At 51.7% G+C, this 26495-nt stretch overlaps 1 protein-coding gene across 2 annotated transcripts in view; it reads right to left on the bottom strand.

Annotated features, from left to right (window-relative positions):
* LOC310918999 (opioid-binding protein/cell adhesion molecule homolog) overlaps positions 1 to 20315 on the bottom strand; it is a gene marked incomplete at its 3' end in the record, with an annotated part of 104682 nt that extends 84367 nt beyond the window's left edge. For both annotated transcript variants that reach the window (XM_083878095.1, XM_083878096.1), the window contains exon 1: positions 19124 to 20315. In XM_083878095.1, the coding sequence (XP_083734221.1) occupies positions 19124 to 19290 (167 nt within the window). In that variant the 5' untranslated portion in view covers positions 19291 to 20315. The remainder of the gene's footprint in view (positions 1 to 19123) is intronic.
* Between the last annotated feature and the right edge of the window lie 6180 nt (positions 20316 to 26495).

Below are 26495 nucleotides of genomic sequence, written 5' to 3'. Positions count from 1 at the left end.
TAAATAAGCAAATAATATACATCCAGCATAATTCCCTCGAACCTCAAAAGGGGGAAAATGCAGAATTTACCATTAAATTCATTATTGACTTAGCTGCAAAAAAACATCTTTATCGGTGCATTATAATAGGCCCTGTCGAGATTATTAAACCTGCTAAATCCACTGGGTTTAGACTGGATAACAAACCTGGCTGCTACCCCTGGAGATCAGGATGGTGCAGGACCACAGAGCCACTTAGGCTGGAAAAGACCTCTCAGACTGAGTCCAGCCTGTGACTGATCCCCACCTTGTCACCCAGCCCAGAGCACTCAGTGCCCCTCCAGTGTTTCCTTGAACACCTCCAAGGGTGGGGACTCCACCACCTCCCTGAGCAGCCCATTCCAATGCCTAACAACCCTTTCCATGAAAAAAATCCTTCTGATGCCCAATCTGAACCTCCTCTGGTGCAACTGAGGCTGAAAAAGAGAGGAGTGAGGGCACAGGGAAGGCATGGGACTACAGAGCAGCCCATTCCAATGCCTAACAACCCTTTCTGTGAAAAAAATCCTTCTGATGTCCACTCTGAACGTCCTATGGTGCAATTGAGGCTGAAAAAGAGAGGCATGGGGGCATGGGATTAGAGTCAAGTTGGGTTGAACCCATTTAATCCCCTCCAACAAACACCTTCACCTAAACAAATCAAAATTTGGACATTACTCCCATGCTCCAGGGGCTGCCCCAGAATCTCAAGAGCTTTTCCCAGGACAGGAAAAGCCACTCAGGCAGGCAGGGAGCTCCCCAGTGCCAGTGTTTTTTTAATATATTCAGGAGAATGTGGCATTTCTGATGGCAAGACTTCTGCCTCGCTTGCCGTTTAATGTTAAGAGGCTTGTACAGTCAGCAGCGTTTAAAGAGTAATGACTGTTTTCATGGTAAATGCTCTGTTAAATAACCCAGGATTATTGTGTTGTGTTATTGCATATATAAAATGGCATTTAAAAAAAAAATAATAATTGTTTTAGAACTAATTGATGTTTTTAACCGGCTCCGTGCGTGGAATTTTTATTTGGCGGAGGGTTGGGCTGCTGTCAGGAAGAGGCAAAAAAGGCAGGGAGGCTTTGACCTGCCAAACTCACCCTGTCTGGGCTTTGTATGGTTCAGGTGCTGCTTGTGGTGGAGCAACAGGAGAAGGTTCGAGCTCTCTGCTCTAAAATGTAAAATTCAGCCACAGGCAGGCACCTCTGCAGCCCAAACCTGAGTGTTCACCCACGGCTGGAGCATCCCTTGGTCATGGAGACACCAGAGATGCACCGTGCCAGCAGCACCCCGGCCTCCAGTCTGCCAATCTCCCTCTCTCAAGCCCCCAGCTTTGGTCGGGTGTCCATGTAGTGACACTTCAGAGCCATCCCAGTCTCGCTGGGGGGTGACACATCCCCCTCCCCTGTTCCCCAGTGTTATTTCTGCAGACAGCAAGGGAGAACCGCCCTAATGCTCAGGCTGATGAATCACTGGTGAGCAATTCTGCTGCGGGAGTTTAACTCTGATCATTCCAGAAGGGATTAGGATGGCTCAAGTCCTTCCCCACACCCACCTCTGGCAGGGGCATTGTCCTCACCACATCCTCAGCAAAGCCATCACTGTGTTTTCTCTCAACACACGGCGATTTTGGCACCTACCACAGCCTCGCCCTGCTCAGCTGAGCACGAACATTCAGTGACCGAGTGGCTGAGAGCCCAAACCCCCTTTACACCCCTCGGAGTCCATGGGTGTTTCAGTCCTCAATCCAAGGGTGGGGAAGTGCTCCTGCCTCTCCAACCTGGAGCCTTTGAGCTCCTCTGGGAGCAGCTGCCTCTCTGACCCCTGACTGGAGACTCACAGGACACTGGAGCAGTCAGAAGGACTGGCAGATCCTGAAGCTTTGGAGAGGCAGTGACTTTGGGGATGTGCAGTTAATTACAGCAGCTCTTGGAGTGGCTGGAAGGGAGAGCAGGGCCATCAGAACCCACAGTTAAAAGCCTCAACCATCTCCTAAGATCCCCGAGTCCACACATGAGCCCGGTGCCGGCGCACTCAGATCACAGGGTGAGAGCAGGGGGTGACACACACACCTCCCAAAGAGACCCGGGGTGTCACTGAGTGTCATCCCTTGCAATCTGGCAGTTCATTAACTCAGAAGAGTGCCCATCATCTCTCCTCCTCTGTACCAGAGCACCACGAACCACCTCACAACAGCTTATAACAAACCAGAGACCCGTAGTGCAGAGGCCAAAAGCCACCAGCTCTGAATCATCACAGGGAAGGAGGGATGAAAGGCACCATCGTGCCCCAGACCCTTGGAGCAGCAGGGAGCGGGTAAAAGGAAAATGTTTAAATGAAGCACACGATGAGGTTTGCAGACGGGCAGGGAGGAAAGCTCCACACTCCTCCAGCATGGGAAGGATGGCATAAAAATAATTGGGCTGAAAAATCTAAGGGAAGACTACCCCAGAGCAGGAGAGTTCAAGACCATGAGCTTGCTGGTTTGAAGTTGTTCCTCTTCTTCAGAAGTCACTCCCAGGTCTGTCTTTGCTGAGCCATCTGTCTCACACCAGCGCTCAGGGTGGATCCTATGGACAGTCCCAGACCTGGCATCCTCAGGGCTGAACAAACTCACCCATTGCTGCCCCGTAATAAGAGTTGCCACCTTAAGCTACAGCTTTTCCCAGCCCCCAAAGACAAGCTTGATCTGATCTGGGAGACCACATCTTGCTTTAGGAATCATGGAAAGGTGACAGGAGTCATCTCCTTTCTTAGCATCACCCCATGCTCTGCTCACGGCCTGTGATGCTACAGCAGCTGCACAGCCCAGGAGGTGCTGGTTAAATGCAGCTCTGTGTGCTCTAACAGTGCCAATAATATCGCTGCCTGCACACACAGACTCTATAAAACAAGATACAGACGTGAGAACCTGAGGGCAAAACAGTCTCACCATCATTCTCTCCCAACCCCACCCTCTGCAAAACCCAGAGAAGCCTATCCCTCAGACATGACAACTCCTCAGTTCATTCTTCCCTTCTTCAGAGGGAGCCTTTTCCATGTCCTGGGGCTCTGTCTGAGCCCTCTCCCTCCCTTGGAGGCACCTGGATCCCAGAAGGACACTGCCCTAATGGGTTACATCTCATTACCGCGACCGCAATGTCAAACCACGTCTCCCTCTCCCTTCAGCATCTGTCTCCACGGTATCCAAGTGCCTCAGATGAGTAGAAAAGTCCCTTTGTGTGTTTTCCCAACCCTTGGCTGTACAAGTACCGTTTAATCAAGCTCAGTAATGAAGGCAGAAATGAGCCAGAACAGGCTGTGCTGCCACAGGCAGGATCAGCAGAGACTTTGAATCAGAGGTGGGGGCCAACCCTGCTGCCCGCAGGTGACAAAGGGGACAGGAGCAGCAATGGGGTCAGGCACCTCTGTGGTGCTCCAAAGGATCCAAGCAGCCTCAAAGTACCAAACAGCCCATGGGCACGTCAGCTATAACACAAGTGCATGTGGTAAATCCCAAAGCTGTCCCCACACATTAACACTGTGGGACACTTAATTCTCCAAGGTTCCCAGGCTCAAGATTAACCCTCCACAAAAGCAACAGTCACCTCAGGATCCCGAAAATATATTTAGGGCATAAAGTCTGTGCTTTGGAGAGTACTCCTGCCTGGCACTGCAAGCCCAGCTGCTGCTGCCAGCTCCCAGGCTCACTTCTGAACGTGGTGCCTGCTCTCCGGGCTTGGCTTTCTCCCTCTCTCCAGGATCCTCCTCGCATGGATGCTGTCACCATGTGCTTTAATTAGCACTTCCCTCCAGCCTGGCCAACTCCTGCTTCCAGCATTTGTAAGATGACTTCCCCATCTGTAAATCAGGCGGCAGAAGACATCTCTCCCTCCCACAGCATCCCTGACATGAGTTCTGCCCTGCTGAGCATCCATGGGATGCTTTGAGGGGAGTCACACACCTGATGGAAGGTGCTTGGGACACAAGACACAGCTTTCTTAAAACCAACTTCTTTGGGCCAGAGCTCTCTCCACGTCTGGTGTCACACTGTCAACTCTCACCACTTCTTGCTTTTCCCTCTCTGCTCAAATCTGCCAGTCCTGGAAATGGGATTGCATGAAGGTCTCGCCTTGCACAGAGCTGAAGTGCGTGTGTGGAGCGGTAGGAACACAATTAAAAGTTTGCAACCACGATCTGAGATCATCTTAGAAAAGCCACAAAGCAAATAAAAGTCACTTCAAAACACAGAATCCCAGAATGATTTGGGTTGGGAAGGAGCCTTAAAGCTCATCTTGTTCCAAGCCCTGCCATGGGCAACGTACCTTCCACTATCCTGAGTTGCTCAAATAATCTATAATTTAACTAATCAAAATACGTGGGTTTTGTTCCCCCCCTGATGCTCTGGACTTTGCCCCTCCTCTTCAGAGTGATCAACCATTACTATCACTACCAGGGAATTACTGTTTCCCCCTAATGAAGAGGAAGGAGAAGCATGTTTACAGCCTGTGCTACACAGGTGCACAGGACTCCAAATAACTTTTATTTCTTGGAAGAGCACGTTCATGATCCTGTTGTTGCCATAAAACTCCCTACAAGCTGTTCTGGGCAGGGACTATCTCTGTGCTATACAGTCACACAGTGCCTGTCCCAGCCTCCAGGCCCTACTACAATATAAATAATCCCTCACTCAGCAATACAATGAAACGCTTGCATGGTATTTAAAATTATTTAAAATTCATACCTACATTGGGAAATTATTCAGTAAACTCTAATTACTTATCAAAAGCAACGATGACGGTTTTAAGGAGAAGGAGTGCCCATAAATACAGAGCCATAAATAAGCTGCTTCTCGGTAGCACAAATTAATTTGTATTTAATTGCTAGAAATTGCTATCAATTACTAAACATTCCTTGCAGAATAGGCAAATTCTTTTAAGAACAATTTCAATTGCTAATTGATGGTCTCTTTCTTTAAAAAAATTTCCTCTTTCTCATCCCTGCTTCTGCCAAGTGTAGGCGACCTCCCAGCCAGTGAGGTTCTGAACTTTTGGGGGACAGAGAGAGACCTGTGAGGAGCCAAGGAGCTGCTCAGGCTTCAGGAGGTTTTACCACCTGTAAAACCCTGAAGAGACAGAAAAAACAGTGCTGAGAAACATCCCTGACATAGTAAGGAGAATGATTCCTTGCGAAGGATTGAAAGGAGGGAACTGCGAGCTGAAGTTACACATCCATCACACATCCAGGGAGAGAAACACCTCCTGGGGACTGTGAATCTCCCCTGAATGCCACAGCAAAGCCTCGGCAGATGCTGAGGGAGGCTCTCTGTGCTCCACTGCTCCTCTCCAGAGCCAGACCCTGCCCTCAGTTGGGGGCTGCAGGAGGGATGGCACGAGCCGAGCCGCACGCCTGGCTGCCACTTCCCGCCTCTCCGCGCCGAACAGCCCCGCTACCGCTCCTGACTCATTTTCTGGTGTTTTCTGCTTTGCTGTTGGCATAACATCCCATCAGCACAGTTAATTACATCCACGCTGAGTGTGAAGGACAGGCTGAGTCTCGCAAGGAGCCGGCGGCTGTGCAATCCTTCCCGCTGCTCTCGCCAAACAGCTTCCATGGATGCTGACAAACTGCGGCGCGGGGCTGCCACGTGCGAGACGGTGGCTCCCGAGGGAGCTCCTCCTTGCAACACCAGGATTCGGGATTGCTCTTGTCCTCACACCCCTCCGAATTCCCCCAGTGTCCCTGCTGTGAGCTCAGATTTGTGGCTGCAAACGTCTTGCGTTGGGGATGTCTCATCGCTGGAAGTGTCCAAGGCCAGGCTGGAGCAAATTGGGATAGTGGATGGTGTCCCTGCCCATGGGACATGAAACGAGCTTTAAAGTCCCTTACAACCCAATTCTGGAGCTCTCTGATCTCCCTGACCCTCATTGCCCAAACAGAGGCTGCACAGACTCCCAAAAAAGTTTGCTGGAAGCAAACAAAATGCAGAAGAAACATCTTCCCATGGCAGCCGATCTACCCTTTGTCTGCAGAGAAACCCCTGGCACCAAAAGCCCTGTTCCCACCCAAACCCACCCTGCTGGTGGAGACACTTGTACATCCATGGGTGAGGAGCAGAGGAGGGTGCTGGGAAGAGCTGCTCATGCCTACAGCTCGATTAAAGAGAGACACAGGGTCTCCAGGACTGTCAATCCAACATCCAGGCACCGCTCCATCACCGTCCCCCCAGGAGCGGGCTGACAGTCACAGGGAGCCATGTGCCAGCCATGACAAGCAAAGCAAGTGACACACACATCTCCTGCTTACAATAACAGCCCTTCCGTGTCTAATCCATCATATTCGATGCAGATCTCTTACCCTGAAGTGTTGTCAATGAGGATTTAATTTAGTGCTAATTAGACAAATATTGCATGTTGAACAGCCATTGATTATTAAGAGACAGGGAGCGTGGCTCGGCTCAGCAGTGTGCACGGACACGCTGGATTATATCCGGGATGAGGCTGGTAAATGTCTTGCTGTTTCTAATCATCAGATAGTAATTAACGTCCAATAACTTGTAACCTGGTTTATCATTATAGATTTAGGAAGGCAGTAATAGTACTGTATGCTAATTAAATATCAATTGATTATTTAAGGCATATAAAGATTTAGCAGCAAGGTAATAGATATACACAGTTGTTAAAGTTTAATATCCATCACACAACAATTCCCTTGTTCTATTAAGTTAGTGTTTAATGAGAAAGAGTTGTTGTTACTGTAGGAAAGTTTATGATGGGAAGGTCCAAAATGTTTGTCAGCATGCAAAGTTCAGAGTCTCTCAAAGGAACAAAAAGTCAGGAAATTTGGAGCCTCAGGTGAAGTGAGGTCAAGCAAGAGGTGGTGGCAGAGCCCAGGGCACTCCTAAATCTCCTATATGACACTTTACACCTCAGCTTTCCCCTCCATGCAACCCCCATCCAAAAAGAAAGACAAGTTGTCAAATCCCTGCTGGAATAAAACTTTCAAACCCCAGCCCAGAACCTTCTGGAATTCCACTAGCCCATGGATCAGCTTCATCCAACTGGAAGACATGCACAAGAAGCTGAAGTTTGGAGCAAACTTTCCTAAATAATAATGGAAAAAAAAAATCAATAGAGCCCTGCCACCCCCTCTCCCACAGCACCTGCCCCCAGAGCTGCCTCTCCTCCCCAGGGTGGGGTCTGACCCCATGCCCAGCACCAGTGATTTGGGAGGGTTGGGAAGACTGAGCTCCTCCCCACATGAGAGATAAAACCAGAGATGAGAGACAGAAGCTGGGATCTGAAAGGGAAAAGATAAATGGCTTCTAAAGGGAAATAACCTGCTGGACTCCATGGGTTTGGCAGCACCCTGCTAAGTGCAGCATCAGTCTTAAAAACCGCTGCAAGCTCAGCAATTGGAGGAGAAAGCACAGGATTCAGCAAGTGAGGCTGAGCAGATGTCAGGGTTTCTTCCCCAGAGGGAGCCCAAGGCCCAGGACCATCTGGTTTTGGCCACCCTGGATGGTTCCCAGCTCGGGGAGGTGGGCTAGGAGAGAGATGGAGCAGGGAGAACACCTTTCAGTGCACGGAGCTGTTTCCTGCAGATGGGTTGGCCCCATCACTGATTTACCAGGCAATAAAAGCAAAATCAAGGAAAATGCCTCAAGTGCACTCCTGAGAGTGTCCAACCTCAGTTATTGAGTCTGGGCAAGCCCCAGCTGCCTCTTAAAATCCTTTCTTGTACACAATGGGTCGGACGTGACTGGGGAAGGGGTCCAGAGATGGCTGGCTCTGTGATGGGTGCTGGAGCATGACACCCACAGCAAGGAGAGGAGGAAAAGTGCTGCTGCTCAGGAACGCCACAGAAAAAGGGCAGCAGGAGGCAGCAGATTGAGGCCAGCACCCATCCTGGAGCGGGCCGGAAAACCCCATTGAATGGAAGGAAAATCAATGTGCTCCATCATGGACCTTCCCACTTGGGGCACCATGGGATGGGGTCTAGAATGGGACATCAGCAACTGCACATCTCCACTTCAGAAACCTCCAGAGTCCTTGGTGGCATCCCAAAATGCCAGTCCTGCAGCATAATGGTACTGTGAACAGGCACACTCCTGCACAGGCAGATGCAGGACATAAAGTCAGCTCCCCAAGCTCTCTGTGCCATCCAGCAGGACGTTACCAGCTAGTCTACCCTGAAAATACTGCAAAAGTTGCTTTTCCTACCAGTTGGGAATAGATTTTAGACTGGGCTGGGCCTCAGAAGAAGGGAAGAACCTTAGAACTCCCAGCCTGCTTCCTTACAGCCATCCCAGACAGCAATTCCCACCTCAGGTTTCCCACTCACTCACAGGGCAGCAGCTCCAGCCTTGCCTGGGTCACCATTGAGGCACCTCCTGTTCCCCCCCACCCACCAGGCTCTTTACTCCATGGTACAGACGAGATTCGATTTGTCTGACACAATTTCTCCTTGACAAATCTCTGCTGGCTGTGGCACAGCTTCTTGTCTGTTCTAGCTGATCACAAATAATTTTGCTTGTTTGCTCCAGAGCTTTGCCAGGATGGAAGCTGAGCGATTCCTACAATAGTTTCTCTCCCTTTTCTATACCAACCACTATATTTGCCCTTCCCCAAGAGTCTGGACCATTCCCTACCCTCTGGGTTGAGCAGCAGCTGTCCTGACATCACCCCAGCCACTTCCCTGGAGAGCCAAGCAGGAACAGCATCAGCCCAGGTGATTTAAACCAGAACTCCAGCAAGAGAGCTGAGCAAAAGCCGAGAGAAACCCCTCTTAAATAGTTTTGCAGTGGAGTTTACCAGAGCTGCAGCAGGCAACAAAGAAACGCCAAGAGCAATGAGACGAGGCGGGCGAGGCGTCGTAGCAGATAAAGGATTCTTCAGGTATGAGACAAAACCAGCTTTGGAAACCTCACAGAAGTGAGTTTAAAGTCTCCAGAGGATATCAATTGAGAGTCTGTCACTTGGTGTCAGGATAACTTTCTGGACAGCTCTCGGAGCTTGTTAAGCTCTCACTTGGGCTGCATTTGAGCTCTGGTGGCAGCGCTGTCTGCGAGCACCAGTGCTGAAACCAGAGATGAAAAAGATCTGCTGAGTTCATGTAGCTTTTCCATTATCCCTCCAAAATTCGCCACCATGACCTGCAACACCCTACTGGTGTCAGGCTCCCTACAGGGAGCTCAAACAGTGTTTCTCCAAGACACGCTCCCTCAAGGAGGGGATGTCTCTAAGCAGGAGCAACACGGTGAAATTGGGCTCCTCTCACCCCAAAACAGGGGCTGGGGTGTGCAGGAGGGATTTGTGGGCACAGGGAAATGCAGGATGAGATGCAGCAGCCCGTGTAAAGCAGGTGGCCAAACCAGACGGTCGTAACACTGTCTCAGCATCACAATCTATGGCTCTGGGTAGGAAATAGCCGCTTCCCCCACAGCAATCATTTCATCAAAAACCCTGCAAGACTCCTGCTGTTCCCACTAGCCCTGGATCCCTAACTTTAATTAAGTCCAAAGAGCCTTCCCGCAAGAACAAGGGAGGAAAGGGTGACTCAGACAGCGATGGGACCAGTCAGTGCAATTATCATACAGTTAAGAATATTAATTAAAACCAGCCCTCCCCCCAGTCAAAAAAAAAAAAAAAAAAAAAAAAAGAAAAAAAAAAAAAAAAAAAAGGCAAACTAATCAATTCTACTTAAAGGAATATACGGGGATGAGGGGAAGGAGCAGGGAGGGTGACGGAGACAGAGGTGGGACGCGCTGTGAATGTTAAGAGCTTCCCACCGTGGCCGCTGCCGCAGTCAGCCCCAGGCCTGGCTGCTGCCAACAGTTACTCCGAGTCTCCTCAGAAACGGGCTCAATCTCTCCTTCTATACCTGCTGCCGCATCAGAGCAACTCCTGTGATCACACAAAGCACTTTAAATCTCGGCTTTAACTGCCTTGATTGAATTAAATGCAACACCACGGCAAAGCGGGCTCTTCATTTCAGGTAGGAGCATGGAGCCCCTGCTCTCCCGCTAACGGCGCTCTCCCTCTCTGGAAATGATGAGTTGCTCATGGGTTATGCTCTTTAAGAAAGGGGAAAAAAAAAACCCTCATCTGATGAAGTGGGTTATAAAATTGGTGGTGGTAATAAACGGAGAGCAAGGAGCCTGATGCAAAGCCTGCAGAGAAGGCAGAACCTGCTGTAGGGACACAATATCTGAACCATGATTAATACATGACCATGGGTGACAGCTCAGGAGCAGCACAGGTGCCACCTGCCACACGGGGGACAACAACAGCAGAGGGAAGTCACCCAGACACCAGAGAGAGGGTGTCAGGGGAGGATGATGGGTGACTGGCTCTCAAGTGTTGAAGCTGAGGGTGTGGAGGTGCCTGGTTGGCACCTTCGGCTCAAGCGCCTGCAGCCCGTCAGTGGAGATGTTTCCAGCACTGCAGCTGGGATAAAACCCAGCCAAGGTTTCCAGGCAGGATCAACCCACTGGGATGGCCAACCATGGCCTGCCAGTGATGCCCCCACAGAAACCCCAATGAGCAGCGTGCAGAGAAAGCTGTGACTCAGTAGCATTCTGCCACATCAGCCTCTTTGACTGCAGGCACCACATGGGACATGCCACAGGCTCGAGGGACAAGGCCAAGCAGTGATATGATGAAATGGGAACAGCCTTGCAGTGACTCCTGATCCTCCAACAAAGCTCCTGTCCCATGAGTGAGAGCTGCAGGAAGAGGCATCTCAGGTTCCTGGGTTTAGGAGAGGGAAGGGATGAGACACTGCAGGAAAGGACTCTGAGTGGAGAACAACTGCTGAGAGCACAACTCTGGCACTCCCAGCTCCTGCCTGAAACTCTCCAGGCTGTGTCACTCCAAGCCAGACCTGCAGGGACCAGCACCACCACGGACTTATCACAGAGGGCGGAGAGGAGCTCAGCTCCCTCCTCTCCTTCCATGTTCATCCTCCTTTCCTGGTACTCTCCTCTCAGTGGAACAGGGATAAAGAGGAGCACTCTCCTGTGGCTCCGACGAGCCCCGACACAGAGCAGGATCTGTCACAAGAAGGTGCCCTGGGAGCATAAACCATTTCTCTTTATCAGCCTCTATTATTATCACATTAATGGAACCTTCACTGGAAGGATGGATGCTCAAGTGCCCAGGAAGCACTCCTGGCTCTTTCCTGCCCCTCCACGGGAGCAGGGCACTCTGCCGACAAATCCCCAGGAGAATTACGGCCAGGTTCCGGGCACAGACACGACTATCGGCTCCTTTTTATGAGCCTTCATTGTTATTACCACCTATTTCTTTTTACATTCCTGCCAAAATACCAAACATTAATCTCCCTCGCTCCCTGCAGGCAAAACATGGGTAATTGGATTTATATGGGTTAGAAATTTGTTAGATTTTTATATAAATAAATATATATATATACACACACATGCACACACACGGGGAAAATATAAAAAAATCCAGTGAGGGGATGCACTATCCCATTGGAACTTGGGTACCAACTGGCTGAAACCAAGCCCCCCACATTTCTGTGCTGGCTGGCAGGCTTTAATTTAGGGTCTCATCCCTCAATGATGAACTTCACACACTGAGAGTTACCAGTCACGGATTTTTCTTTGGTGCACCGTTTGCAATGCCCTGGTTTTACCTTTACCCACTCCCTTCTTCCACCTAACATTTTTATTTCCCCCTTCCCAACTTTTCTTTCTTCTCTTCCACTTTCTCCCTTCTGGAGTCCCATTCCTCTTCTCTCCAGCTCCAGCCTGGAGGCGGCACCACACACAAACCTTGGCACACCAAGAGGAGAAAAAGCAAGATGTGTGACATGTCCTCAAGTGTCCCCACTCTGAACCCACCAGCAGTGGAGATGGCACAAAGTACCTCATCAGCATCAGCACAATTTGCTGATCTTTTACAGGATGAGAAAAAATGTCTTAAATTTACAGCTAACACCACAACAGATGTTGTTCTCATTATCTTCCCCCTCCGCAGAGAAACAGACTTGGAGACCCATTTGTATCCCAAGGAACAAGTCCGTCAAGTGAGCATAGTCATGGAAACAACTCATTTTAAGCAAATCTTGGGAAATATTCATAGGAAAACAGAAATATAAAATGTGAGTGTTTTGCACTTGAAGGGTTCTGCCAGGAAAGACAAGACCTACATATCAAATCCAACCTGCAGTAAACAACCCATTACAGGTTAAAAATTGTTGACAGGGGCTGTGGGGAAATTATTTTTCTCATTAAAAAATAAAATAAATAAATAAATAAGGAAGAAAAAAAACCAGCACATCCTAACCCTCAAAGGCTGCTCACAAGGACAGAGGAAGAAGTGATAGTCACCGAATCAGATATTTCTTATGAACTGTCTGCTAGGCTGCAGTATCTAAAGATTATCACTTAAAACAATATGTCCAGCTGTTGTAAAAAGCATCTGTGGTTTAGGGCTGAGGAATGCAAGGAGGAGGCAAACTGTGAGAGCAGTCAAGGGAACAGAGAAACTCTTTGGAAAGCAGGAATGTGAAAGACAGCTACTGTGCCCCCGTTTCGTTTTGCAGCGTTAACACCTAATCCTGTTCCAGAAACAAAGCCCTGAGCTCCTGGAGGAGTGTGCGTGATCCAGGGGAAGGACAGCTATTACCAGGGAGTTTATTATCCTTGCAAAAAGATCTCTGTACCCTATAGCGCCAGGATTACCAACAGTTCAGTCTCATCCCCGGGAGGTAAATATCACCACTTGGAACTATTTCTGCTAAGTGGAGCTTAAAAACTTCGTGTGGGGGTTGGGAGTTTTTTTTTTCCTAGACAAGAGGACCTTCCCAGGGCGGTCCTGGCCCTGGGAGTGTGACAGTGAGGGTCCCCTCCTCCCTCTGCAGAGCCCCACCAGCTCTCTGTGCTCTCCAAACCAGCATTTTCTGCAGCAAACCCTCAGTGTTGTGGTTCCAGCCTGTGTCAGCAGGATTCCCCAGCTCTCTGACACTGAATCCAGCCCTCCACCCACGTAAAACCTGCCTGGTGCTGGCTCAGCAGGAGAGGGGTTGGCACAGGCAGCAGCCCAAGCCTTGCTGGCTGAAGGTGAATTCCCCAAAGCCAGCCTTGAATCTCCTCAGAGCCAGACTCGAATCTTCCCCTTGCACAGCAGGACTTGGAGCAGGGACAACTGGTGTTGGGGACAACTAAATGCAGGGAACACCAACCTCAGGGATAACCAACTGCAGGGACAATGAACCACAGGGAACACCAACCTCAGGGACAATGAACCACAGGGAACACCAACCTCAGGGACAACCAGCCTAGGACCAATCAGCCTCAAGGACAATGAACCACAAGGAACACCGGCATCAGTGACAGTTACCCTGGAACACCCAATCTCAGGAACAATCAGCTACAAGAAGAGCAAACTGCAGGGAGCACCATTCTCAGGGAAAAATCAACACAGGAACAACCAATCTTAGGGACAATGAACCACAAGGAACTGGTGTTCCTCGTGAGGAACAACCAACGACAACCAACCTTAGGGACAATGAACCACAGGGAACACCAGCCTCTGGGACAACCAGCCCAGGACCAACCAACATCAGTGATAACCAACCTTAGCGATAATGAAACAAGAGGAACACCAGCCCACAACCAACCAACATCAGTGATAAACAGCCCCTCACTGCACAACCCAAGAAGTGACCTCACACAAACCAGGCAGCCCCGACAGGAGCTGGAGACCAACATTCACCCCACAGGGAAGGACACCAGTACTTAACCCTCTTTCTACATCCTTCCATAATACCAACAAGGACAAGGTTTGATTTATTGATTGATTTGGTTTGTTGATGCCAACAAAGACAACAACATGGCGGGGGTTGTGAGGCTGCTCCAGCCCCACCAAGGTGGGAAGGGGCACGGCCAGGGCCATTGGGTACCACCTCCATGGGCTCAGCATTTGCATTTTGGCAGCATCATTGGTGCAGCAGGCTGGGGAGGAAGGAGCCCTCCTGCAACCCCCTGACCTTTCTCCAACCACCCTTCCAGCGGCTGCAATATTCAGTGAAATTAGCGGGCACTGTAATTACAACTATCAGGAGCAGATAAGACAAGTTAAATACCAGCTACCTAGGGAGAAATTATTATGCCAGCCAGGAGGATCCAAATGCCAGAATCCGTGGCTGTAATTTCCCTGAGTCGCCAATTACAGCTCTGCCATGCAGAGAGCTCTACCTTGGAAACGGCAGGTATATATTTAGCTGCTCCAGAAAACTTTTTGGGCAGGAGTGGAGAGAGGGGGGGGAAGGAAGGGGCAGCAATGGAGCAAGTCCTCACTAATCTGCTCTGCGCTAATCCCCACGCTTTTAGCATTTTCACACAAAGAGCAATGACTCTCTTCCCCGCTCCCCAGCAAGGATTTAACAGCAGAGACGTGGCTGCATTAACGTTTCTTTTCTCTGCCTGGTCCGTGGCTGCTGTTGCAGGGCGGCAGGTGAGTGTCACAACCCCCATTAACAGGTAGGTACACGGAATATCAGCGGTTTGACTGAAAAAGAGGCAAAATAATAATAAAAAAAAAGATTTCCTGACTTCCCAGACCTATGCCTGGAGACTGTGGTCCTGCTCCTGCTGGTTGTATTTTACTGAGGTCTCGTCGTAGGTTATTACACCAAAAGAAAAAAAAAATAAAAAAAGAAGAAGAATCAAAGCGGCATTGTCAGAAATAATTAAAACTATAATTGCAAAAATAAATGGAGGAACAGCATCTCATGATGTTTTATTCGGGCTTTTTATTTTTAATTGGAATTGTTCTCACACTCGCTAATTGACGGAATACAGCCAGGCACGGAGTCTCGGATGCGAAGGAGCAAAGCCATCCTGACTTCTGGGTCTCCTTCATGGACAGGCAGGGGGAGAGGCCGTGGGTTCACCAGAAGCAGAACAAGCCCAGGGGATTTGACTCGAAAAATTGCCCTTATATATAGAGATAAAGCAGCTCTGTATTATTTAGTTTGGAAAAAAGCATAATAATACCTGCCTTAGCATCACCTATGAGTATTCCTCTAATCATCACTGATAAGCCACTGCTCTTGGGTCATTTTACAGATGGGGAAACTGAAGATGAGAGCAACAGAGGGGCCTCCTTAAATCCTGGTGTCCCTGTGGTGACAGCCACAGAGAAAACTCAGCACACTCCATCTCCCAGATAATCCCTCCAACCTCTAAAGCACACTCTCTCTCTTAAAAAAAACCCCAACAATATTTCTTAAATACAGATAAAACTATAAAGCCTTGAAATTTTGAGCAGCTGGTGGTTTATGTCTTTATGAACTGTACTGATGGCTGCTGTAAAGGTCGGTTTGCCAGCGGCACAGCGGGACGATCCCGTTCCCATCCCCATTTTAACACCGTGGGAATATTGGCCACAGTTTCCCCTTCATGGAGATGCTTCCACCACTGGGATAAAACCCAAACAAGGTTTCCAGGCAGGACCAACCCATTGGGATTGGCCAACCCTGGCCTGCCAGTGATGCCACCACAGCAACCCTAAAACACACATCCAACAAGCAGCATGTGGAGAAAGCCAAGACTCAATGGCATTCTTCCCAAATGCAGGAACTTAATCCTTGTTTCCACATCAAATCCCAGCTGGGAGATTAAAAAGTGACCATCTCCAACATCCCTGGTGGTTCCCAGTGTGCTCCTTGTTCCATTTCATGCCCCAAACTGGTGGATAACGTGAGTTACTCCTGATATCTCAACACCTGAGTTTTGCGTTCCTGATTCAGGGAAGAGGCAGTTTGGTTTTATTTTTAACAGTACACAGAATTTCCATGCTGCCTTTAGTTCCCGGGAGAGGAAAGGTGCCTGAGTATTATGGGAACTGTTTGTTCTTACAATAAAAAGGAGTGAATTACCAACAATCTCTGTTAAAAACAGAAATTATTTGTTGCTGATCTAAGATGACCTGCAAGTTGCCTGTAGGTGGAGCCTGAGTTTCTGCAAGGATTATGCTGAGCCTCCCTCGGAAAAAGGGTGGAGAGCTGGAAATGGAAGAGCCCAAAATCCAATACAGGAAACCCACAAGCAGCCTGAAAAGCCTCCAGGTTTCCTCCACCACTTTCACGCAGGTCTGCTCGCTCTCCGAGCTCCTTTCTGCAGTTCAAGGGGTCGTTAAAGGGCTGATCTTGGAAAGCAAAGAGCTTCCACCAACCCCGCAGGAGCCAGGGAGATGTGCAGGCTCAGCCCGTCTCATGACCAGGATGAGGGAAAGGACCTGGCCATCCAGACCTGGCAGGACTGGGGCTAATTCTGCAGGAGCTACTCACTGGAAATACAGCTCTCAGCTTTTCCAAGCTCAACTCCTTGGTCTGAGCCCCAAGAAAAGCACCATTTGTGGGGAGGACAGCAGAGGACACCACCACCTCCTCCTGTGGGTGCACAGGAGAAAACACCATTTAGCAATAACACCACTCACTGGGAAAGACTTCCCAGGGCACTTTTCCCTGCCTGGCTCTTCATAGGAAAGCACAACCTGCAGATAAACACCAGCCCCATCCTCAAGGTGCTCCACCTTTGTCCTCCTGCCTTCAACCCCTCACTGATGCCACCTCTTGGGCTTGGTGTCTGCAATTCCCTGCCCATCTCCAGATCCCAAGGGAAGATGGAAAACTCCTTGCCACCCAGAGGCTGCAGAGAGACAGCAGCAGGGAAACGGGAAGGGAAGGGAAGGGAAGGGAAGGGAAGGGAAGGGAAGGGAAGGGAAGGGAAGGGAAGGGAAGGGAAGGGAAGGGAAGGGAAGGGAAGGGAAGGGAAGGGAAGGGAAGGGAAGGGAAGGGAAGGGAAGGGAAGGGAAGGGAAGGGAAGGGAAGGGAAGGGAAGGGAAGGGAAGGGAAGGGAAGGGAAGGGAAGGGAAGGGAAGGGAAGGGAAGGGAAGGGAAGGGAAGGGAAGGGCCACTGGGAAACAGCAGTGCAAGAAAAGATGGAGCAGACTGGGAGCAAATGGGAGCTGGAGGCAGAAACCTGCCTGCTGGCCTTGAGGAGAAGAAGGGAGGGGGTAAGAGCATGGAAAAGATGCACTGGAGAGCCTGGGCATGAGCAGATTCCAAGGGGGGAAATGGGTAAAACCAGGTGCTTTTGGGGCAGGGGCTTCCCATAAGTGTCAGCATTTGGGGGATGCAGAGTTTCTTATGGGAAGGCTGAAATCTCCCACCATCACTCCAGGGCTGCTTCACAAACATCCCCTCCTGCAAACAGCACAGAAAAGGGGACAGAAGCTTAGACATAAATAAATAAATAGGGAAAAAATAATAATTAAAAAAAGAAAATAAAAATAAGAGGCGGGGCGGGGGGGGGGGGGGGGGGGAGGAAAATAAAAAGGAAAAAATAAAAAAAAAAAGGAAAAAGGAGATCCAAGTCAGCCCTCTGCTGGCAGCAGGCTCGGCTGGACTTGCAGGGGCTCCCCAGGGAGCAGGCACAGGCACCCATCCTGCTCTGGCCGCCACCAGCATCGCCCCCGAGAGCCCCAGAGCCCCACAGTTCACCGCGGAGACAAATTCCGACAGCGAGGAAAAGAGTGCCAGGGCCAAAGGCACCTCTCCGGGGGATTGTCCTTCTTTAAACTGCCTTGCTCACACAGCTCAGGTTAATCATCATTGCAGTTCAATTAGGAAGAGCACAAGGAGACAGAGCCCTCTGCTCTCCAGCTGTGCCACATCCCCCGGGCGCACTGAGCGATGACAAGCGTGTCCCAGCGGGTCCCCGGCAGGGACCAAAGAAAAGGGACAGCACCCCGAAGTCTGGGCAGTGGCCGTGACGGGAAGAGGGCAGAAAGGCAATTCTGGAACCCACAGAGCCTCCAGCCAGAGCCTGATTCCCATAACCACCAAACACTTCTCCCTACAAAACCCACCCCAGGCACGGAAAACCTGCCCGGCCCAGGTGAGCACAGCACCCTCTGCTCCAGCAGCACCATCTCCACAGCCCCGAGCCTCGGCTGTTCTCACAGAGCACGACAGGCTCTGCCTGTGCCATCCCCACGCCTGGCCTTGGGAAGAGCAGCTGCTCTGTGCTGCAGCCCTGCTCCTCCTGGTCTGAGCCAGGGGCCAGCCAGCCCCGGCTGAGGGGCACACGCTGCTCGCTGGTGCAGAAAAACAGACAAACTCCTCCGGGCTCTCCTGCCCCAGCTGCTTCTCCAAGTCCCATATGAGGCTTGGATTAACCATCTCTGGTCCTGCTGGGGCTGCCCGGAACGCGCACAGCACGACCCAAAACCCGAGCCACGCTCTGCCTGCACACTGCCCTCCAAAAACCAGGCTGGGCTGGTCCCTGCTGGGCTGGCCCCGCTGCTGCAATGCCCGTGGAGCTGGAGGGTTCCTGCGCTACCTGGGCAATGAATGCACCGCGTACACCTGTAACTCACTGAGGGAAGGGAAGGGATGCTCGGGCTGTGCTGCGCGGCACAGGAGTGACCCATCTGCATCCCAGCGTTTCTCCTACAGCAAACAGCGTTAAGGGAAAGCATCCATCAGAATTCATAAGATGCACCCCTGGAGTAAAAGATTGATTTGATATTAACGGGTTCGTGCGGAGACTATAAAGTGATGGAGGCAATCGCTGACACCTCGGAGGCACCGCAGCCGCGGAAAGCTGCTGGCAGCGCAGCCCAGCCCGGTGCCTGGAGCACGGAGCCCTCTCCCCTCCCGCGCGGGCACAACTTTGGGAGTGTCAGGCAGCGCTAACTCACTGTCTGCCACCCAAACCCCGGTGTCGGCTCCTCGCCGGGCGCCCGCAGCCCGAAATCACCGGCACATCCATCCCCTCCAAAACCGCTCCGACAGCGTGACTCCACCGCCATGGGGACAAGGTGCCATCCAGAGCATCCCCTGCGCGATGGGGACAAGCTGCCATCCACAGTGTCCCCACCGCCATGGGGACAAGGTGCCATCCACAGTGTCCCCATCGCCATGGGGACAAGGTGCCATCCACAGTGTCCCCTGAGCCATGGGATCAAACCCCTGGGACACCTGCAAAGTCTCCAGCTGGTCCCAGGACCAGAGGGCACAGAGCATCCCCCAAAAGCCACCAGGCGAGCAGGACCCCCCGACCCCCGCCAGGCTCCATCGCAGCTGCTCCTACCTGAGCGTGGCGCTCTCCCCTTGCCGCACTGTCACGTTGTCCATGGCTTTGGGGAAGGTGGCATCTCCGCTGCGCACGGGCACTCCTGCGGGCACAAGGAAGAGCAGCCTGAGACAGAGGACGACCAGGCACCTCCAGGGCAGGGCCAAGCACCCACCGACCCCCATCCTGGGCAGCGGGGACTTTTCCGACAGGCAAAAAACACACCCGACAAGGCGAAAAGGGGGAAAGGGGCGGGTGGAGAGGAGGGATGGGGGGGAGCAAAACCACCGGGGCGAGCGCTGCGGAGCTCCACGGAGATCAGGAGAGCCCCCGGCAAGGCTGGCTGCGAGCGCTGAGCCTGCCGAGCGGCATCGGAGGGAGTCCCGCTGTCCTCGGGCGAGGGAGGAGGACGGGAGGGCCGGGGGGAGGAGGAGGAAGAGGAGGAGGAGAAGGTGCGGAGCACGAGATGAAGGTCACAGATGTGTGGCTGCTGGAGACGCTACTTTCAGCTGCAGCTGGGCAGGCGCTGCGGAGATCTGGCATCAAAAGTTTATAACCCACGGAGGAAACGTGAGTGTCTGTGAAAGGAAGGGGAGGGCGGCATCGGCACCGGGGGGAGGCACAGCGGGCCGGGGCTGGGCTGTTCTCCGGCTCTTCAGCTTTTGTTTAAATCACAGAGGGAAAGGAAAAATTAAAAAAAAAAAAAAAAAATACAAAAAAAAAAAATTAAAAATCCCAACAAAGCTCCCCAAAATCCCGGTTCTGTCGCAAGATCGAAACTTCCCCGCGGAGCTGCAGGCGATGTCCCCGGAGGATCCCGGAGCCCCTGGCTGGGCTCAGCGGCGGGCGGGGGGGGCGCGGGGGGGCGGCGGCAGCGCCCCGGGCCCGGCCGGCAGCATCCCCGGGGTTGTCATGGCAGCGGCTCCAGCGCTGCCCGAGCCTCGGCTCCCGCACGGCCCGAGCCCCGCACACGGGCGGGAGGGCGGCAGCGGGGCGGGATGCGCAGGAGGACACGCACATTAACCCCCGCCGCGCCGCGCTCCCGCACAGACACCGGGGCTGCCACCAGCCGAGGGACCGCCCCCCCCCAACCCTTCACCCGCCTCAGCCCCGCTGCAGAGGGGGCTTTTCTCGCACCACGCACCCCCCGAGCCTTCCCCAGGGCCCCTCAAGAGCAGCGCATCCTCGCCCACCCAGCGTGTTTCCCTGCATCCACTTGTTGATGCACATCCCTGTGGGGGACGGGCTCCACTTTTCTCTCCCTGTGAGAAACAGGGTCCTGTCCCCACATCTTTGCTCCATGAGTGGTGTAAGGCAGCTCCAAACCTTCTGCCTGTCCTGTCCCTGCTCCCCAACACTGAGATCCCTGATTTCCACCCTGCCACTCACATCAGAGCATCAACAATAAATTTCAATAAATTTCCTCCTTTGGAGACACCCACAGACCACAATTTATCTCCTCAAAGAGCAACTGAGGGCACCAAGACCTTGGGGCCGTGCAGACACATCTGTGTGTGCCCAGAGGAGGAAACTAATCTCACACTGCCAGTGTTCCTCACACAGTTCCTCACTCCCAAACCAGGCTGGACCTTGGCTGTGTGGCTTCCTCCAAAGGATATCTGCCTCCTCTACTGATGCCTTCCAGGGAACTTGCACCTTCTAGGGGGAAAATAACCACCAGAAAAGGAGTTTTAGGTAATTCAGGACCCTGAGGTCATCCAGAGATCAAAGCACAGATGTTAGAACTGATAAAGGGTTTTTTCAAGGGGTTTTCAGTGATCCCAAGCTCAATTTTCAGCAGAGCAGGTCCTTTGCATGTGGCAGTGGCACTCAGTGACCCTGAACACCCACCAGCCATGGCCTGGCACTGCAGAGATGTGTGTTGGCACCCGGCACCACCTCCAGCACCAGAGGGATGCTGAGTGCAGCGTGGATAAATAGGACAAGCCTGGGAGCCCAGGGAGGCATGAAGAAAAGCAGGGCTGAGTTCTCCATCAGAGAGCTCTCCAGCTGCTGAAAAGTTGGCTTAACCCTGAACGTGCAGGTTGGCTGCTCCCATGCCTGGGATTCTTTGTGAGGGGTGGGAGGATGGGAGAGGAAGGACACTCTGTCTCCTTCCTGAGCTGCTCCACTCTGGCACAGAGGAGCCGTGTCTGCTGGGAGGGAGGGAGCAGCAGGAGCCCCCAGCAGTGAGACCAGAGGTGCTGCTGAGTCTCCACCAGGGGACAAGGATGCTGCAGGCACCACAAGCTCTGCTGGGTAAAATGGTGTTTACCCCTTGGGATAGAAGCTGTAGATGTAGAGTGCATGGAGCACAAAGCCTGACAGAGCCAGAGCAGTCCAGGAGAGGGAAGATTTATAGGGGAAAAAAGCCTGTCTGCCTCACAAAGAGACTCTGAGGAGGCTGGAGAGCCATGGATCCAAAGGCAGGGAATAAATGGACAGACAGAGAACTAAACTGGCTGCTACAGACAGGTAAGAGGACATGGGGCACCAGGGAGGGAGGGGAGAGAGAGAGGGATGGAAAATTAATTTGATTCATATTTATGTATCTGGGTAGGGACCCAACAGCCTGGAGTGGCTGTGCAGGAGACATGGCTCAACCACGCTCATCCCAGAGGCCACTTTGGGCACCCAGCAGTGCTGCAGGCAGCCAGAGCAGCCTCTCCTGGCTTGGTGTTCTGGGCCACCCCATCACAAACATGTCCCAGTCCCTCTGCTGGGGTTAACGGTGCCTCCCCAGTGCCTGCACTGCCATCAAATGGAGTGAGTGAGACGGGACGTGGGAGAGAAAAGGGCAAAGGGAAAAAAAAATACTTGAAATCCAGGAGGCTGCAAAAATTTGCATGAAGCACAAAGTCAGCAGACACAGAGGCAGAGGCACTTTTGCACCGAGACAGTTGCAGACCTGAGGTTGTACCGGGTGGCTCCAGTTCAGGTCCGTGGCTAAAAATATCGCCTGGCTGAGAGGGGCTGGAGGCTGGCACAGGCCCTGGGGGCACCAGGCATATGGCAGTGGCGGATCCTGCTCCTCACGGTGACGTTAACGAGCCCTGACCTTCTCTCATCATCCCAGAGGCTCAGAAAGAAACCGAGCTGGCAAGGACGAGTCCCTGCCCCTCCCCGGCTCTCGCCACCCAGACGATTGTCAATCTCGGCTTTTATTAGTGGTGCAGTTTGGCCTCCCTCTCCCTCCGAGATTTCTCCCTCGTTGCTCTAATCAGGAGCCTGCAAATGTCAGGAGTACAGGCCCGGAAATAATTAGTGAGGGACCAGAGCTTGGGGGCTATGAGAGGCAGCTCAGCCACAGCTCTGCCCCAGCATCATACTGGGAACCAGCCTGCAGCCACTGGGACCCATGGATGGCCACCCTGGGCTTCATTCCCCAGCCTCATTCCTGATTCCAGATTATTTCTCTTTTCTCCACACAGCTCAGGGCACAGAGAAATGCTCACTGAGCAGCAGGGAGCGAGTCCAGCTCTCCTGGGGTCAGTGCAGGACTGAGGGATGGAGTGACTGCAGTACCACTGGGATGCTGCACACTTTGCCAGCAAGTGCCACCTCCTCCTTTGGGACACTGCCTCTCCCAAAAGAGATCCAAGGATGATTTCTCACTCCTTTTAAACCTGCCTGGGTAGGGGAATGCTAGGAAACATGGACACAGCTGCACCACTGATGTGCTTCACCCAAGGAGCTTTTCCCTCAACGGGCACAACAAACCATGTGCTTGTCACAGTCCTCAGCAGGCAAAGAAAATTGAATCTTAAGGCAAAGATAACAAGAAAAAAAATATTTTTTTTTATTTTTTCCCTTTCTCTGGGATGAATTTTGCTGTCTCTCAGCTGTTTAACCTTGTTCAAAACAGAAGGGGTTAATGCTGCACCCAGGAAAGCAAAAACCCGGCAGAGCTGCAGGGAAGAGCAGCCCTTGGAGGCCTTGTGCTTGTTTAATCAAAGAGCAATCTTTGCTCCCAGGGATTCGCCCTCCAGCACCGGTGGAAGTGGAAGTTCTCCAGATCTCCCTCTGGAAACCCCAGACAAGCTTTTTTTGACAACAACAGCTCCTCTCTGGTCCCCAGCTGGCAGACAGCCCCTGGCACTTTTTTCCCAAAGCTGAGTTCTTTTAAGGCATCTCTCTCCTGGGGCAGGGGGAATCCTGGGCATCTTGGCCACCCCACCTGGCCAGGGCATGTGTGACACCTCCGTGGTGAGTGTGGAGCTGTGTCTCCATACCCTGCACCATCCAGATGGTGTCTGGGCTCGGGGCTATAAGATTTTTTACTAATTTCTTTCCACACTATTATCTCCTCCTCCCTTTCCTCCCACCTCCTCTTTCTCTCCCTCCTTCTCTCCATCTGTCCCTACCCCTTTTCTTCTCCACCTTTCTCTTGCACACTTGCAGCTGCTAATTTTTCCCTGGCACATTTGGCAATCCATCCCGACACCTCTTCCCCCACACCCTCTCCACCCCACTTCGTGCTTTTCCCATTTGCTGCCGAATATTCTCATTTCTTCACACAAAAGAGATGGCACGAGCAAAGGCGGGAGGAATATCCACCCTCCCCATGCAGGGAGAATCACATCTCACTGCCCTGGGATAAAACTGAGCACCCACCAGCTTGTGGGAGGGGGTACAAAGGAAAACTTCACTCCTTTTTCCAGGTGGAAAGCCTTAGGAATGGGATTCCCAGCTGCACTGACCACTGCCAGGCCACTGCCACACACACACCTCCCCCTCTCTCACCTCGGCCTCTTCCCAGCAGAATTTATTCATCCCACTTAATTTTTCCAGTTGTTTTATCTCGTTTTATCTTCACACTAAATCAGGCTCTCTCTGCAAACGGAACTTTTATTTTCCATGCTGTTACATTTAATGCGTTTTATTGCATGAATTTAGCAAAAGGAAAAAAAAATCCAAAAAACAAAAAACAACCCGCTAAGGTAATTGTGAGGAAAAAAAATGTGGCTCGTTCTTCACATTGATCGTGGTGCTTGAGTTCCAAGGGCAGAAAATCCAGACTGGAGGCTCAAGCTCCTCAATTAAACCTGGCTCAGGGCTGGTTTAGCAGTCAGTGCCCCTCCAACACCATCCTTGTGCCCTAAATTCACACACAAATCCTTCCCTCTTCCATAAAATCCCCCCAAGGCCAGGCTGGAGTCAGGATTACAGCGTGGGAAGGCAGGTCGTGGTTGAGCAGGACCCACAGCACGGGGATCCCTGGGGATTTTAATGGGATTACTCCACACTTAATGCTCAGCCACAATCCCCGGATGAACCCTGGCATATGGCACCTTTAAAGCGTGTGTAAACCTGACAAGTGAAATCCAAAACCGAGGCAGCTCCACAGACACCCACCTGGAGCAGTTAAGGCAGCCTCGTTCTCACACCAAATATTAATTATAATAAAAACCACCAGCTCTGAGAACACCCACTGCTGCTCAAGCAAAGCTCGGAGGGGCTGGGACACCCAGGGGCAGCAGAACCGTCACAACATCACCCTAAAAGCTTGAAAAAAACATGGGTTTAAATTTCCTGCAGCATTTCTGACAGCCATCCAGGATGGTTTAGGGTTTTTTTTAATTTTTTTTTTCCTAAGGAAAACAAAATGTGAAGATTTTCTCTGCAATGCCAAGATTATTTTTTTCCTTGCCATTTCTGATGGTATTTAGTGCATTTGGGCAAATTTTCAGCTCCTGTGTGGTCCCTTTCCCTGAAAACCCAGCTCTAGAGGGAAGGCATGGGGGGGCCATTACAGAAATGTGACATTTTGCTTCAATGCCAAAACATTTCCATATCAAAACAGCCAAAGTTCAGGCTGCTTCACCAAGGACATTGTCTTGGAAAATAAACGAAACCAAACCCAAGAGCACAACAAAAACCCCATCACAGTGCACAGTCTCTGCCACAGAGATGCTTCCAGGAGCCTTGTCCCAAATTTCCCACATCCCTGGGAAGCAGAGAGTGACAGGACAAGGGGGAATGACTTTGACCTGACAGAGGGCAGGTTTAAATTGGATATTAGGAAGAAATTCCTCACTGTGAGGGTGAGAGGCACTGGCCTCTTCCAGAGAAGATGTGGGTGGCCCATCTCCATAAGGGACCTTAAAGAACATCCAGTCCCTCTCCTACCATGGGACACCTTCCACTATCTCAGGTTGCTCCAAGCCCAATCCAGCCTGGCCTTGGACACCCCCAGGGATCCAGGGGCAGCCACAGCTTCTTGGGACTGCCTGTATTTAACAGGTTTTTTATCATTAGTACCTGGTGACCTCTCCCTGGGACAAGGTGTGGAGGCATAATCACGTTCCCAAATTAGTCCAGGAGTAGGAGAAACACCAGAAAAGGGGATCTGGACCACAGATGCTGAGCCTGGGCATGAAATATGCTTTTGAACCCTACCAGCCATCACAGACTGGAAATGGAAAGCAGGATCTGGGATCCAGCCCTGCATCCACCACAGTCTCACCCCAGCCATGGATACACAGGGAGGGTGTTGGAGCCCTCAGCCTCCCCCTCCAGCCCAGTGGAGCAGAAATTCTTCTCTCCTCTCCCGGGAACATTACAAGGCTCATTTCATAGATGCTCACAAAGTGTTTTGTGAGCTCTGCGCTGAACCAATAAAAGAACAAATAAATAGATATCACATTGCCCTGTTTTTCCTGTTTCTAAACACGAAGCCATCGCGTAGCCTCGGGGCTTATTTACAAAATACAGACATGCAGGAATGATCAGAGAGCAGCTGTGCCACCTACACTCCGTGCTGGAAGAGGGAAACACCACGCTCTGGGCTGTCCTGGGAGGCTCCAAATGGCATCCCCAGCACAGGTGAGAGAAAGGAAAATCCCATCTTCTCATCCTCCTCACTGTGTGCTGCTCTTTTTCACTCCTGGAGGCACCAGAGCCTCTCTGCTCATGGAGCTGGCTGGGCTAGCACCACCAACCACAGGACCAGGTGTCCTTCCAGCAAATCCATCCCTGTGTGATGCACTGGTGAGGGACTGCACACCCCGGAGCCCTGCTCAGACTCAGGGCAGCGGGATTTGCCTGCCCAAACCACATCTTTTATATCAGCAGAGCAGCCAAACCACCAAGACTTCAAGACAAAGAGGGAGGGAAGAGAAGAACATGCCTGACAGATTCCACAGAGATAAAGGGTGTCTTGAAAACTTGTATTCCCCTGAAGTGCAGAACTTGTGTTCCTCTGCCCACCATGTGCCCTAATCCTCTCCAACATGGTCCTCTCAGCTTGGGCAAGACAATCCCACATGTCCCCGTGGTTCTCACCACCACCCAGGGCAGCCCTGCCCTGCCACTCGTTTTTAATACTGCCCAGAGAAGCTGGAGGTGCTCCAGGCCAGGTTGGATGGGGCTTGGAGCACCCTGGGATAGT

The sequence above is a fragment of the Zosterops lateralis genome (assembly GCF_965231275.1).
Source record: "Zosterops lateralis genome assembly, chromosome: 25".
NCBI classification, from domain to species: domain Eukaryota; kingdom Metazoa; phylum Chordata; class Aves; order Passeriformes; family Zosteropidae; genus Zosterops; species Zosterops lateralis.
This window is presented reverse-complemented; position numbering and strand designations above follow the sequence as displayed.